At 32.9% G+C, this 14,101-nt stretch overlaps 1 protein-coding gene and 1 non-coding gene across 6 annotated transcripts in view; one reads left to right on the top strand and one right to left on the bottom strand.

Annotated features, from left to right (window-relative positions):
• SCFD1 (sec1 family domain containing 1) overlaps positions 1-12,350 on the top strand; it is a 125,153-nt gene extending 112,803 nt beyond the window's left edge. For all 5 annotated transcript variants that reach the window (XM_074235390.1, XM_074235391.1, XM_074235392.1 and 2 more), the window contains 6 exons: positions 4,003-4,056; positions 7,893-7,945; positions 9,242-9,275; positions 10,348-10,413; positions 10,926-10,994; positions 12,112-12,350. In XM_074235390.1, the coding sequence (XP_074091491.1) occupies positions 4,003-4,056; positions 7,893-7,945; positions 9,242-9,275; positions 10,348-10,413; positions 10,926-10,994; positions 12,112-12,135 (300 nt within the window). In that variant the 3' untranslated portion in view covers positions 12,136-12,350. The remainder of the gene's footprint in view (positions 1-4,002; positions 4,057-7,892; positions 7,946-9,241; positions 9,276-10,347; positions 10,414-10,925; positions 10,995-12,111) is intronic.
• LOC141523236 (U6 spliceosomal RNA) lies at positions 2,756-2,863 on the bottom strand. Its single transcript, XR_012478422.1, has one exon. It is a non-coding gene; the product is annotated as a U6 spliceosomal RNA (small nuclear RNA).
• Positions 12,351-14,101: the final 1,751 nt, after the last annotated feature.

Genomic DNA, 14,101 nt, shown 5'->3' with positions numbered 1-14,101 from the left:
CAGTTCTCTTCCTTTTGACCTTTCTCTTCCATTTGACACTATTGGCCACACTTTTCCAGATAACTTTCTCTTCTGCAGGCTTTCATGACACTATTCTTTTCAACAATTTGCCATTGGACATTTCAAACTGGATGTCACATTGGCATCTCAAGTCAGAATGTCCAGAAGGGAATCCAATATCTTTCTCCTCAAACCTTCCCCTCTTCTAAATTTCCCCTATTCTTCCAGTCACCAGAGGGTATCCAGGGTATCATCTTTGACTCTTCCCTTTTACTTAATCTTCATATATAAGCAGTTGCTAAATCTTATTTCCAACATCTCTCTGGTCACCACTTTTAGTTCAGGCCTCGTGATGTCTTGCATTGGCCTTCCAGTTGATCTCTCCCCACTTTAGACCATCAGCCACTCTACTTCCAAGGTAATTTTCCTTAAATATAGATCTGGCTAAATCATTCTTTTAAACACAGTTAAAAGTTATGTTTAACAGTCTATTATATAGGTAATAGTATAATGTCTTTTTAAAAAAAGCTATATACCTTAAATAAAAAACATTTGATTACTAAAAATGCTAACCGTCATCTGAACTTTAATTACTTCAATCAGTGGTGGTTGCTGAAGGGATGGTAACCCCAACCCCTTCAGTGGCTCCTTATTTCCTCCAGACCAAATACAAATTTATGCTCACAAAGCCCTTCACAAACTTGCCCCATCGTATCTTTTTACCTTCATTACATTATTCCCCTTCTCCCACTCTTTGACCTAACCAACTGACTTTTTTCCCTTGCAAATGACATTTGCATCCCTTGCCTTTTCAGTCATCATCCCCAGTATCTAGATTGTACCCTCACTTGCTTCCATTTTATAAACTCCCTCCCTTCTTTGAAAATATATTTTAAGAACCAACTTGGACATTAAACTTTTCCTGACCTCAACTGCTAGAACTATTACTCTCAAGCTTTCTTGTATTTAATATGCTGTATTCGTTCTCCTTATATTTATTCTGTATATGCATTTATATGTTATTTTGTCCAGTGAAATGTAAACTGGTTGTGAATAGGGATTGTTTCATGTGTAGTATATATTTTTAGTATGTTGCAGTGGCAAACATAGTGTCTGACACCTAGTGAGTTCTCAACAAATAATTGATTTGTTGTATAGTTCAATAGGGTTTATAATGCCTACCTTTTATGATGTATTATTTAGTGTTACTAAACTTTTTTAAAAGTCTTTATCTTAAGACAAGGGAAGAGAAGCATTGGAAATTGTAGGTGATATTAAACCAAATAAAGATATGGACTCTTTTAAGGGCATATAATTCTTTGGGGCTATTATTTTTATAATAATTTTTACTTCATTCTTGAACTAAATATATTCTTGTTCATGCTAAATGCCCAAATGACCTTTAGCTGCCCCATTAATCATTTATCCCTTCTGGTTCCATCCCCTTTTATTCATATTCTATACTGTAACATAGTGACACTTCTATTTAATCAGTTGTTTATCAAAGAAGTTTCAACTAAAACTAATGTTATGCTACTAACCTAATTTTCATTTAGAACCTTTTTATTCTTGGAATACTAATAGTAAAACTAGGGCTTTCCTTTTTTCCATTTAAGCATTTAAAATAAAATTTGGGTTTTATATATTTTGTGCCTTAACTGCAACAGACTATTGAAATATATTCAGAATAAGTATTTAAATAATGCAGTGATCTTAAGATCTGCTTTTCACAATCTGAGATCCTCTTTAATCTTTAAGAAATTGTCTTTGAGAGGCAGCTAGGTGGCTCAGCGGCTAGAATACTGGTCCTGGAGTCAGGAGTACCCGTGTCCAAATCCAGTCTCAGACACTTAATAATTTCCTAGCCATGTGACCTTGGGCAAGTCACTTAATTCCATTGCCTTAAATAAATTTTTAAAAAAATGTAAAAACCAAACCAAGAAATTGTCTTTGCATAAAAGATCATTCATATAATTAAATATAAAGTTTCCCCAAAAGGGATATGAAGATGTCGGACAGGTATCATCAAATGCAGTTATTAAGTTTTATGTTATGGGCCTTTAGCTTATTGTGTTCGTTTATGTTACAAGCTCCTAGTATATGGTCAGAACTGTAATGCTGCCTCATCCTGTTTACAGGTATCCTTGAAACTCTATAAAGAAAAATAATTTCTTTGCTTTCTTTTTTTCTTTAAAAATGTTTGTGGGGAGAAAATTAGTGAAAATATAATGAAAATATGAAAAAATATATATATATATAAAATCATTATCAAGATCTTATACTTATCTAGCCATTTCCCTGAGAGAAATGATCATTCTTATTTGTATTGTCTGTCTCACTGTCCCTACTACAATTCTTGGTAAAAAGAAGGAAAGAATTCTGTGAGATCCATTGTACGCTATATAGTTTGATATCAAATCAGAATCCTAAAATTCTATTGCTTTTTGGTATTCACTTTAACTAGTTCATTTTCTTTTTAATGTGTATAACTGCAACATATCTCATAAAAATATTAGGAGAAAATTGTAGCCTATGTGATGGTAGTTTTAAATGTATTTTTTAATGATCATGTTATATATAACTCCTTAATAGAAACATGGCTACAAATTTTTATTATAAGATTAACTATTATCTAGTGATTCTGATGTATAAGATTATAGGTACATACATACACAACCATGCACTTCTGCTTAATCACTATTTTTTTTCCCATTCTTTGTCACTTTTATTCAGTAGGTTTTTTTCCTCTCTCTCTAAAAATATGGAACACTTCACGAATTTGTGTATCATCCTTGCGCAGGGGCTAATGCTAATCTTCTCTGTATCGTTCCAATTTTAGTATATGTGCTGCCGAAGCGAGCACCTTAATCACTATTAATCTGACAGTTCTAATTCAATATTGCATAGATGTTAAAGACATGTGAAGTATTAACATCAGATTATCTTGTTCTTCATCTGTGTATAGTATAGTCATTTAAATTATACCTGGTATTAATGAAGTATGTCTTAACTAGGAAATGCTTCATAAAATTCACCTAAAGTCATCTTGTGAGTTTTACAATGTAGAGACAAATGTTAAATCATTAAAATATAAAGTGTAGAATTCTCTTTAGAAACTGCAGCTCTGGAAATACATTCAGTCAGTTTGAAGATTTAATGCCCATGTTTATTTATGGAGTTCCTAGCCAATAAAAATAAGAGCAAGTAACCAAATAGCTTTAACTCTATTTGCCTGGGATAATCTCAGAAATTTTTTTATTTACTTATCTTGAAAAAGAAAACACACATTTTCTATCTGGACAAAGCATCATTTCTTCATTGGAATTCCATTTCAGTAAAAGCAAAATGTTTTATGACATAAGAAAACTAAATAGTCTCAGACTTAGATTGTTCTGTTTGTTATCTACTCAGTTCTTCTGGGTGTTGAGATTTTCTTGTAGAAAATCTCAAAGATGGTAAACTTAATTCCAGAACATCCTGTACAGTTCACCCAAAGGAAATGCCGGTTCAAAGCACAGAAAAATACCACCTCGGTAGGGAAGGAATTTTAAATGTCCACAATAGTTATTTAATAAAAGACATGTACTATAGTATACTCAAAACAATTTAAAAGCATCATAACATTAACATTATATAGTATGGTCCTTACATTTAACCAAATGTAAGACCAAAAGAGAGATACTTTCAAACTTTTAATTTAGAAATACATTACTGACCTGAACCTTAATAGTTAAGCCTTAGAACTTTTTGAGTTTTTGCTAGTGGTGTTTTCTGAAAATATAATAACTGTGAATATATTTAAGTGAAAAGCAAATAATTAGTTTTCCAGTGACCTAGATGCATGTTCACATATTATGATCAGTTACTGTGTCTCACCCTAAAAAGTCTTAAGAAATGAACCTGGTGGTAACATAATCAGCAAGTTTTGTGATTTTTGGGGGGGGGGGGGATTATCTTACTGCCCCAGTGATTTTAACAAAATCTTTTTTTTATCTTCCACAGAATTTACCTGTTACTCGTATTCTTGATAGTCTTATGGAAATGAAGTCAAATCCTGTGAGTACTGTATAATGATAAAATTATACTTTTAAAAAAAATCAAACTATATCTAATATTATACTTTATTAGATAGGTGATTTAATTCCTATGGGGACAGATTGCAAGTCATCTAGACCTTCTTGTCCTGTGTATTTCTTGTCTTATCTTCATAAATCCTATGTAGGTGATTTATCCAACATGCTAAAGGTCTTCCTAGATCTTTTTTCTTGGATATCTTTGAACATCTTTCTTTGGACATCTTTTCTTGGACACCTCTTGGGTTGTCTGTATATTGTTCCACCCCCTTACTGCATGACTCATCTTCTTTTTCAACATACATCATCTAAAATAAGAAGTAATAGCCTTAGGTAGTTGACCTTAAAGCAAAACAATTAGCAAGGAGAACTTTGAAAAACCTAGGCACATAATGGAAAATCTTTTAGAATAAATTGCATTGGATATAGTGATAGCTGATTCCTGTCACAAATTCATGAGATGATATTCTGTGATTAGCTCTTTTGCTCATGAAGCTCCATATTACTTCTAGGATAAAAGAAATTCTTTAGATTTAAAGACTTCCAGCCTGCCATTCCAGGCTTTATATGCATTATTTCCTTCTTGGACTCTTCCTGCTACCTAGACCAGTGTCCTTGTGGACATTTCACAGGCTTGCAGTCAGTCAGGAATGTATTCCCTTTTCATTTCAACCCATATGTATTGTCTTTATTTATGCTTCCCATCAGTTATTTTGTATTTACTGATGTAACAGAATGTAATCTCCCTGACAGTAGAGACTGTAAGCAACTTCAACTCCATATCCCTAATGTCAGACATATAGTAGATAGTTAACCACTTGTTTGATCTTAACCCAGTTAAAGTGCTATATAACCTGGCAGCTAATTCAGAGTAGGTCTTGAAAAATAAGCAATTTATTTATCTACTATTGCATATTCAACTGCCTTGTATGGGAGCATAGACTTAGAGCTGGCAGGGTCTCCTTTTTTATAGATGAGGATGCTCAAGACAAGGGATTAATGTGACCTCCTGATGAAATTTCTATGAAAAACCTGGCATTTGAGCCTGAGGTCCTCTTATTCCAAATTAAGGAGATACCTCCTTCATGATACTGTCCTTGTAGTATATGTACTTTGATTATAACATAACTGTGGCTATTTTTTAACTACACAAGTGACCTCATAAACCCTAGAATATCGGGACTAGAAGACTCCTGTGGCCAGTTTTCTCATTTTATAATTGAAGAAACCAATGACCAGAGATTTAACATGACTCCCACAGGTACACATAGCTGATTTTGGTAGAACTAGATGTTCTTTTCAAATTGCCCCACCACCAATAAAACCATCCCCCAGAATAAAATGTTCACATTTATTTTGATGATACTATTTTTCTGAGAACATTTTTTACACTAGAGAGTAAGTAACAATAGTATTTTAAGTAATGGCAGGATCTTTGTTACAAGTGTGTAGCCCCCCACTTCCTACCAAAGTACTAATCACTTGGATATATAAAGCCTAGTAAAATTATTCCAGAGTCAAACTCATTGCTTTATATACACAGAAAACTGTCACATTCTTGTAATGTTTTGATATAATCACACATTAGTTGCTACACATCCTACTTTTGGTAGTGGATCTGAAGTCATAAAGAGGCTCTGTTTTCACATTTTTAAAGTAAGGATGCTATATAACTTTCCTGCTCACAGGGTTGTTTTAAGCTTCAAACACTATTTAATATTGGGGAAGATCCTGTAAAATACTACATAAATGTAGATAGTAGTATTAATTTGTTTGTCTTATAGGAAGAGTTAATGTGATTTCTGTTTGATAATAAAGCATGATATTCAGTTAGGCCTTAATAAAATCAAGATAGTATTTTAAAAAAAGGCAGACAGCAATTATAGGATTAGATTGTTTAAGGAAGCATGGCACTATTTTTCATTTTTATGAAAGGTCCTAATTGCCACACAGTGTATTTATTTTGATGATGACAAATGCTGGAATAGTTGAAAAAAATTTTTTATTTGATTGGCTTTTTTTTTAAAGACATAATTGTGTGAGCTTTTGGTATTTTTTTTTTGAGAGAATGACACTGTTACCCCTTCTGTACCTCAAGAATTTTTTACTGATTTTCTGGTATGCTTCATCAATTTCTTTTCATTCTGGATCATAACTCATTATGATAAATTCTAAGGGACAATCCAGACTCTTTGATTGTACCACAGTAGTCTACATTAAACACAGCTCAATAGTAGCTGGAGCTGATGTGACCCAGATAAAAAACAGTCCCCTCACCCTTAATGTGTTTACAATCTGCTGGGGGGTGGGGGAAGGTGGGGGAGACAACACAGTGTTTTCTTGTTACTTCTAAGAAAAGTTCTACAAAGGAAATGGAGAGACGGACTCTACCATGTAGTAGGAAAAGTTTTGGACTTGAAATCAAGACTTTTGTTCTAATCCTAACCCATACTGATTTTCATTTCCCTTATCCATAAAATTAAAAGGGTTGAAAATTATTTTATTGGGGCAGCTAGGTGGCATAGTGGATAAAGCACCGACCCTGGAGTCAGGAGTACCTGAGTTCAAATGCTGCCTCAGACACTTAATAATTACCTAGCTGTGTGACCTTGAGCAAGCTACTTAACCCCATTGCCTTGCAAAAACCTAAAAAAATAATAATAATAATAAATAAATTATTTTATCTTTTTAAGTGCCATTCTACCCTGGCTTTCTTTGTCTGTCATGCTATCCTTTGACCTTGAGTCCCATGAAATTACTGGGGCAGTCATTACTGTCAAGCCCATAGTTTAGGTAAGCCTCCTAATAATCTCAATAACAACTAGGTCCATTATGAAATCAACTTGAGCTGTTTTTGCAACATTGAACTTTGGGAAACAGGGGAAAGCAAAGGGACAACACAGGAAGAGGGATTAAGGAAGTGATTGGAGCTGGAGAGTGCAAATGCACTCTTGTAACTAAATCTAGAATTGAGAAGAGTCCTAGGGGAAAATATTGTAATTTACAAGTTCTATAAATGTCAACTAATTTGACATATCCAACTTGTTCTCTTAAGAGGTGAAAGAAATTTAATATTGAGTAACTTCCTAGTCCAAATGGAACTTGAGTATTGAAATAAAATTTCTTTTTGTAAAATTCATAATTCCAAACATAAACTTATTATTATATTTATTATTATATTTTATCATTATTATATTATTGGAATATTGTTGAAAACATTTGATATACTTTTTGTAGAATTAATATTTTATACAAAGAATTTAATCATTTGTTCCTAGAAATTCAAATTTAATTTTGATTCTATAATAGTAGAAAGTCACTATTTTTATTAAAGTCTTAGTAAAATTTTAGAATTGATTGAAACCTTGGAGAAAGCACTGAGCTTGTCATCATAAGGCCTGAATTCAAATCCAGCTGCTGCTGCTTACTAGCTATGTGACTTGGATAATTCACTTTGCCTCTTGATTCCCTAATCTATAAAATGAGGTTGCTGAACTAGATGGCTTCTAAAACTATGGTCATATGGTGATGAAATGACTGCCAATCCCCTTCCTTTTTAGATGAGGTAGTTATTACAGTTAGACAAAATATTGACCCTGGGAATGGTATCTGTCCTGTATCATAGTTCAGTGCTTTGGCTACCACAACACACTGCTTGTAGTATCTGTTTCAAATACTCTTTGAAATAAGTTTTTTTTTTTTAATTAGAAATATTTTGTTTAGCAATTACAAATGGAATCTTCAGGCTTGTGTTTATTATAATATGCATATTTTGTCCATTTATATATTGCTTTAATAAAGTTATGTCTTATTAAATAGGAGACAGATGACTACAGATATTTTGATCCCAAAATGCTACGAGGCAGTGACAGGTAATTTACATTTGACATAAAACTGAATTTCTCAAGATTCTTTTAAAATTATTTTACTTTGTTTTTTATATTGAAATGGAATTGTGTTTTCATCAGTATAGATATTTGCTGTTTCTTGATTTAGGTCAGAGATCATCCATTCCTTAGTTAATTCCAGACCATTCATCCATAAAGGCTTGCATCTTTTAATTTTTCTAGGATACTAGCAAAACCTTCAGGCTGCCCTTCACTCTGGGTCAACTTCTTTTCCTTGATTATCCTCCTCATGGCATTTCTACTTACATTTACATTCCACCTATAATTTTGGTTCTTAGATCATAGTGTTCAATTAGAACATCATCAGAAAAGCTTCATCCATATTCACAGTCTCTTAATAAAGGAAATCAGAAGAGAGCTTTGTTGCTGAATGCAAAAGAAGTGAATGGGATTGGGTCATCCTGTATTTCCTTACACTGAACATCATTATATGGGACACCTCTTGAAACTAGCAGCTGATGGCAATGTAGCTGGAGTGCTGGACTTGGAGTGAGGAAGATAATATGAGTTCAAGAGTAGACTTCAGACACTCAAGAGCTGGGTGACCTGGCAACAAGGCTCACTCTATGACTTAGTTACTACTCAGCTAAACAATGACAGTAAAAGCACCTACCTCTCAGGCCTGTTGTGAGAATAAAATGAGATATTGGTAAAGGGCAAAAAGTAGGTATCACGTCAAGACTAGAGGGTTAAGATGCATGTTCATTTTATTACCTGGTTCCTAGGCTATGAACCTGAAGACTTAGGACTATAGTTTACCCAAGAGAGAGAGTAGAAAGAACTTGGTGGGTATCATTGAACTTTAGTATATTATTTAATAATGGTATTTGTGCTAGCAGTGACATAAGTTAAATTATCAGCTGTATGACTTCCACCTACCTATGTATGATGACTTCACCCATTGGAATGTATAGAGACTGTCTTTTTTGTATTTGTATTCCCAGCATTTAGCACAATGCTTGGCAGATGGTAAGCATTTAATACACATGCTTTTTCAAATTCATTCACATACCACAATATGGTAACTACTCCCCAGATGATAGAACAAAAAAGAATGCAGTATTTTTTAAAACTTTCATAATACATTAAGATATCCCTGAAGAACAGGCCCAGGTTCTGTCTGAAATTATATATTTCCAGACTACATGGTAAAAGAAAAGTGAAACATGAATTCAAAAAATAAACATTTATTAAATGTTCGTTTTGTCAATTCTAAAAACCACACATAGTATTTACATTTCTACCTTTCTTTTTTTCCAGCTCAGTTCCAAGAAACAAAAATCCATTCCAGGAGGTATGTAGAAGTGTTGTAGAAGAGGCAGCTAGGTGGTGCAGTGGATAGAGCACCGACCCTGGAGTCAGGAGGACCTAAGTTTAGTTCAGCCTCAGATGCTTGATAATTACCTAGCTGTGTGACCTTGGGCAAGTCACTTAACCCCATTGCTTTGCAAAAACGGGGGGGGGGGGGGAGTAGAAGGAACAAAAGGATTTGATTAATGGTCAGATCTGTCATGCCATACCCATTATATTTTGTTGAATTTTTATTTATTAACAATCATTCTCAGGGTTATAATTTTGAATATTACAAATGACATTAATGAAAATACTAGAAAACAAAGTTCTTAAGATTGTTTTTATAGGCATTTTATAAAGGGAAGAAACTTCCTTTTAAAATTGGATGCTAAACATTTGTAAAGGGATTTTAACCACTTTTTTGCTAAAAACAAATATGTTATAGTAAATTACAAGTTTCTTTTTTTCCTCTATCCAAAAACATTGGTCTACATTCTAAAATAACTTTGAAAAACCAAATTTAGAAATTTATTATTTACTTCAGTAGAACAGGTTTTGTTTGTTATAGATATTTATTCTCTAGCACTCTTATCATACCTCCTTCCATATCTTTAATGAGTGATCTTTGTGAATATATGACCAAGAAACAAATCATTTTTAGTTAGCATAGCTGATTTGTTCCCAAAATAGCATCACCAGACCTTAAATCCTTTCTATCTTTTAATCACCTCCATACCATGAGATGGCTTCAGAATAGGGCTTTAGTGGAAAGAGCTCATTATTTGCTATTAGCTAATTGCAGACTATAATCACTTTTCCTTTAGTTTCTAAAAATTCAAACTTCAGTATATTTCTTATAAGAAATGAAGCTAAATGATATTAGATACATTGTTCTGTTAATAGATTACCCTTATACTAGTGTTCCAATTTGACACCATGTTAACTGACCTCAATCTTAGTATAATCTCAGTGATAAAAACCATATCTTCTTCATTATGGTTTTCTTTCATAGCCCTGCTTTCAATTAATGCATTCTTACTCAACTTACTTTTTGTTTTATATTTTAATTTCAGGCAATTGTTTTTGTAGTAGGAGGAGGCAACTACATTGAATATCAAAATCTTGTTGACTACATAAAGGTACATTTTAGTCACTTTTATTTTACATAGTCATTTTATAGTACTGAATAAATTCTCAGACTTTTAAAAATTCCACTATCCCCAAATACCCATTTATAACCAAATATCATCCTTCTAAGACACACACACACACACACACACACACACACACACACACACACAAAATGGGGGGTGGAGAATACTAACAAGTTTCATCCATTCAAGAATAATCAACAGAGGACTTTTTAACAGGAAAAAACTATAGTAGGGGAAATAGTGACCTTAGAAAAGATAGTGGTAATGGAGTAGCAGCCCTGGTGGCTTAAACTAGGTAATCTTTTATAAAAATTTTTAAATCATATGCAGTTTTGGGAATAAACTTGTACATATAAGAACTGAAATATTTTTCTTTATTTCAGAAACTTTTAGGAAGTCTTTTACATAAGAGAAATTCATTCACAATAGTATAAAAATAACTCTTGATAAATGTGTTACTCATATTATCTGAGCTCTCTTCTTGTTTTCTTTCTTAGAGTAAACAAGGCAAACATGTCTTATATGGCTGCAGTGAGCTTTTCAATGCTTCACAGTTTATAAAACAGGTAAAGTTTATCGTGCAAGGAATTTTCTGACTTATCATACCACTATCCTTTTTTAAGGACTTACTCAGTCCTTGTTCAACTAAGTTAATTAAAATATACATGGTTATATTGAGAATAACAATTTCTTTGATTTGCAGTCATTCTGTACACTGAGATAAACTGGATTATTTTATTTGCTTTTTATTTTTCTCTATTAGTAAGAATTGCATTTCAATGTTTCTGTGTGAGGTACTTATGCTTCTAACTTTACCAAGTTTGCAGTTCTCTTTATTTTACTTCATTCCATCCTTGAGGAAGTCGTTTCTTCCCAAAAGCCACATTGCAAATAATGATACAAAAGTTTAAATTGTTTCACCATGTCTTCAGTGCTCATTTGCTAAGAATTTGCTTGACTTGGCTTTTATTAAATATAATCAATGATGATCACAAACTTAAAAGATATATTATTCCTACTCAAACATTGAATCTTACTTTTTCCTATATAATCATTTTTCTTTTAATCATATTAAAAACTAAATTCAAGATGAATAAATTATGTTTTCACACAATGCAGATTTAGACATTTTCACCTTGTAGTAATGTTGATGTTTTTTGCTAGGTGGTACAGTGGTTTCAGCACTAGCCTGGAGTCAGGAAGGTCTGAGTTTCAAATCAGGCTTCAGAAATTTACTAGCAGTGTGACTGGGAAATTTACCTAACTTCTGTCTGCCTTGGTTCTCTCATGTATAAAAAGGGGGGGGGGGGGGGTTAATAAAAATTGGACCTACCTCTTAGAGTTGTGAGAATTGAAAGAGATATTTGTAAAAGTGTTTAGCATAGAGCTTTCACACCTAAGGATATCCTTTAATAAATGTTAATGTCTTTAATTCCTAGTCTAAAATTTTCCCTTTGCATAATTTGAATTTGAATATAATATTTCTTTTTATGACTATAGGTAACATTCCTTATGTTCTCTAAAAGAACAGTAGTCAAAAACACTGGTATATAATTTATAATGAGATTGGGAAAAGAAGATAGATTTCGTGTTCCCTTGAACATTTTTTTTCTATTTGTTATATTAATAATGAGTCTGTGAATTTAAAATGACTAATAGATTGCTGGTTTGTTTTCTCCAAAGCTGTCTTTACTTGGACAAAAGTAGCTCAGAAGAACCTCAATATCTGAATTCACTTGGAGCTTGGACAAAGTGTAAAAAAAAAAAAGTCAGAAGAGCCAGATGCCTCCTTGTCAATAACTTGTCTGTCATAGCATTGAAACTTATACTGTTCCATTAATTTGATAATTTTTAACAGAATACTGTACTTAATATAATGTATACTGATTTAAAAATATTTCAGAAATAAACTTTTAAAGTCATGTTGTCTATGATAAATGAAAAACATTTTAAAAAATGATTCTGTTTAGATGTATTGTGATTATGGACTTGACTTATTTTGTTCACCTCATCACCAACTGTGGCTGATTTAAGACTTTCTCATAGGTGTTTAGTTGGTCTCCAAGGCAGAATCTAGCTGTCCTGGAGCAAGGAACCCAGGGTTTAAGAATTTTTTTTAATGTCTTTATCTTAAACATCTTCATATATCCTATATATATTCTTGTAACAAAGGTAGTCAGAAACTGACAACAAGCTGGTACAATTTTATATTGCTTACATGGATCATTATCAGATTTTTTTTTTCCAACTCAGAAAATCTTTACATTGCCTGCTTTGTTACGACACTACTAGACTGGAGGAAAAATAAAGAAATAATTTGCCCTTGAGGAATTAACTTTCTATTGGTAGAATATAACAAATGTACAGATAAATACAGTATAATTCAAACAGGAAGAAAACAATAACAACTAAGAGTATGTATTATAGAGGACACGTGAGCTCAGCCTTGAGGAAGAAGAAATACATTTTGAGATAGGATAAGGTGATAGGGAATATCAAATACCAAAGAAGCTAATTTAATTTATCTTGAATGTAAAGTGTATGAAAGGCAGTAATTTGTGTAAAGGTGATTGTGGAGAGAACTGCAGTTGGGTAGTCCTGAAGAACTTATTTTATTTTTGAAGTATTATGTTTTTTGAGTGATATTGTCAGTCCTGAACCTTAGGAAAATTATTTAGGCAGCTCTGAGAAGGATAAGTTGAAAAGGGGAATATTTTGATGAAGGGAACCTGTGTAGTATAGTCCAGGAAAGATGAGGAGATCCTGAATTCTAAAGGTAGCAACTTTGTTATTGAAGAGATGGGTGGAAGAAATTTTATGGGCTCAGGCAGGGACGATTAAGGAAGATTGAACATAGGTAGGTGCATTTTAGACATTTGTAAAGCAAATTACAAAGGGTTAAATAAGGATAAGATGCCATACACTAAAATTCTCTAGGGAAAAATCACCCTAGAAAGGATTTATTTCCGATGTATGGTATCCAAAGAGAGAGAAATTTGGGATGAGAGTGAGAAATCAAGAATGATACTAATGTGAACCTGGTTGAATGGCTTTAAAATAATTTTCATTTTATCTATACTCTAAATGTGTATCTGCTGAAAAGCAGATTTGGAGACAGTGCTGACAGACCATTCCACTGATTTGATCTGATTACAGTGATAGTGAAAGTTCTAGGTTCTAGATTAAATTGGTATTTTTATATTATCTCCCAATTGCCAACTAAACAAGAACAATGGTAATCAGAGGCAGTGAGAGGTAAAAGCCTGACTTTTATAATCACAATAAGCTGCATTTTCATTGTTTGATTTACGTTTAAAAAATCCATGGGCCACTTGTAGCCCCAAACACTCCCAGATTAAAATGATTGAGAAATATTTAAATAAATAAAACCTATTAACAATAGATATCACATTTTAAAGATAATTCACTATGCAGTCCAGAGCAGATTTTTTTGTTCAGTCATTTTAGTTTCTGTCTTGTTTGGGCTTTCTTGGCAAAGATACTGGAGTGGTTTACCATCTCCTCTAGCTCATTTTACAGATGAGGAAACAGGGCAAATTAAGTGACTTGCTCAGGGTCACACAGCTAGTCAGTGTCTGATTCTAGCTCTCACATTCTATCCATTATGCCACCTAACTGCCCATGTGTAAATTAGTAGCCCCCATATCTCTTT

Source organism: Macrotis lagotis, chromosome 4 (assembly GCF_037893015.1).
Source record: "Macrotis lagotis isolate mMagLag1 chromosome 4, bilby.v1.9.chrom.fasta, whole genome shotgun sequence".
Classification (NCBI taxonomy): domain Eukaryota; kingdom Metazoa; phylum Chordata; class Mammalia; order Peramelemorphia; family Peramelidae; genus Macrotis; species Macrotis lagotis.
This window is presented reverse-complemented; position numbering and strand designations above follow the sequence as displayed.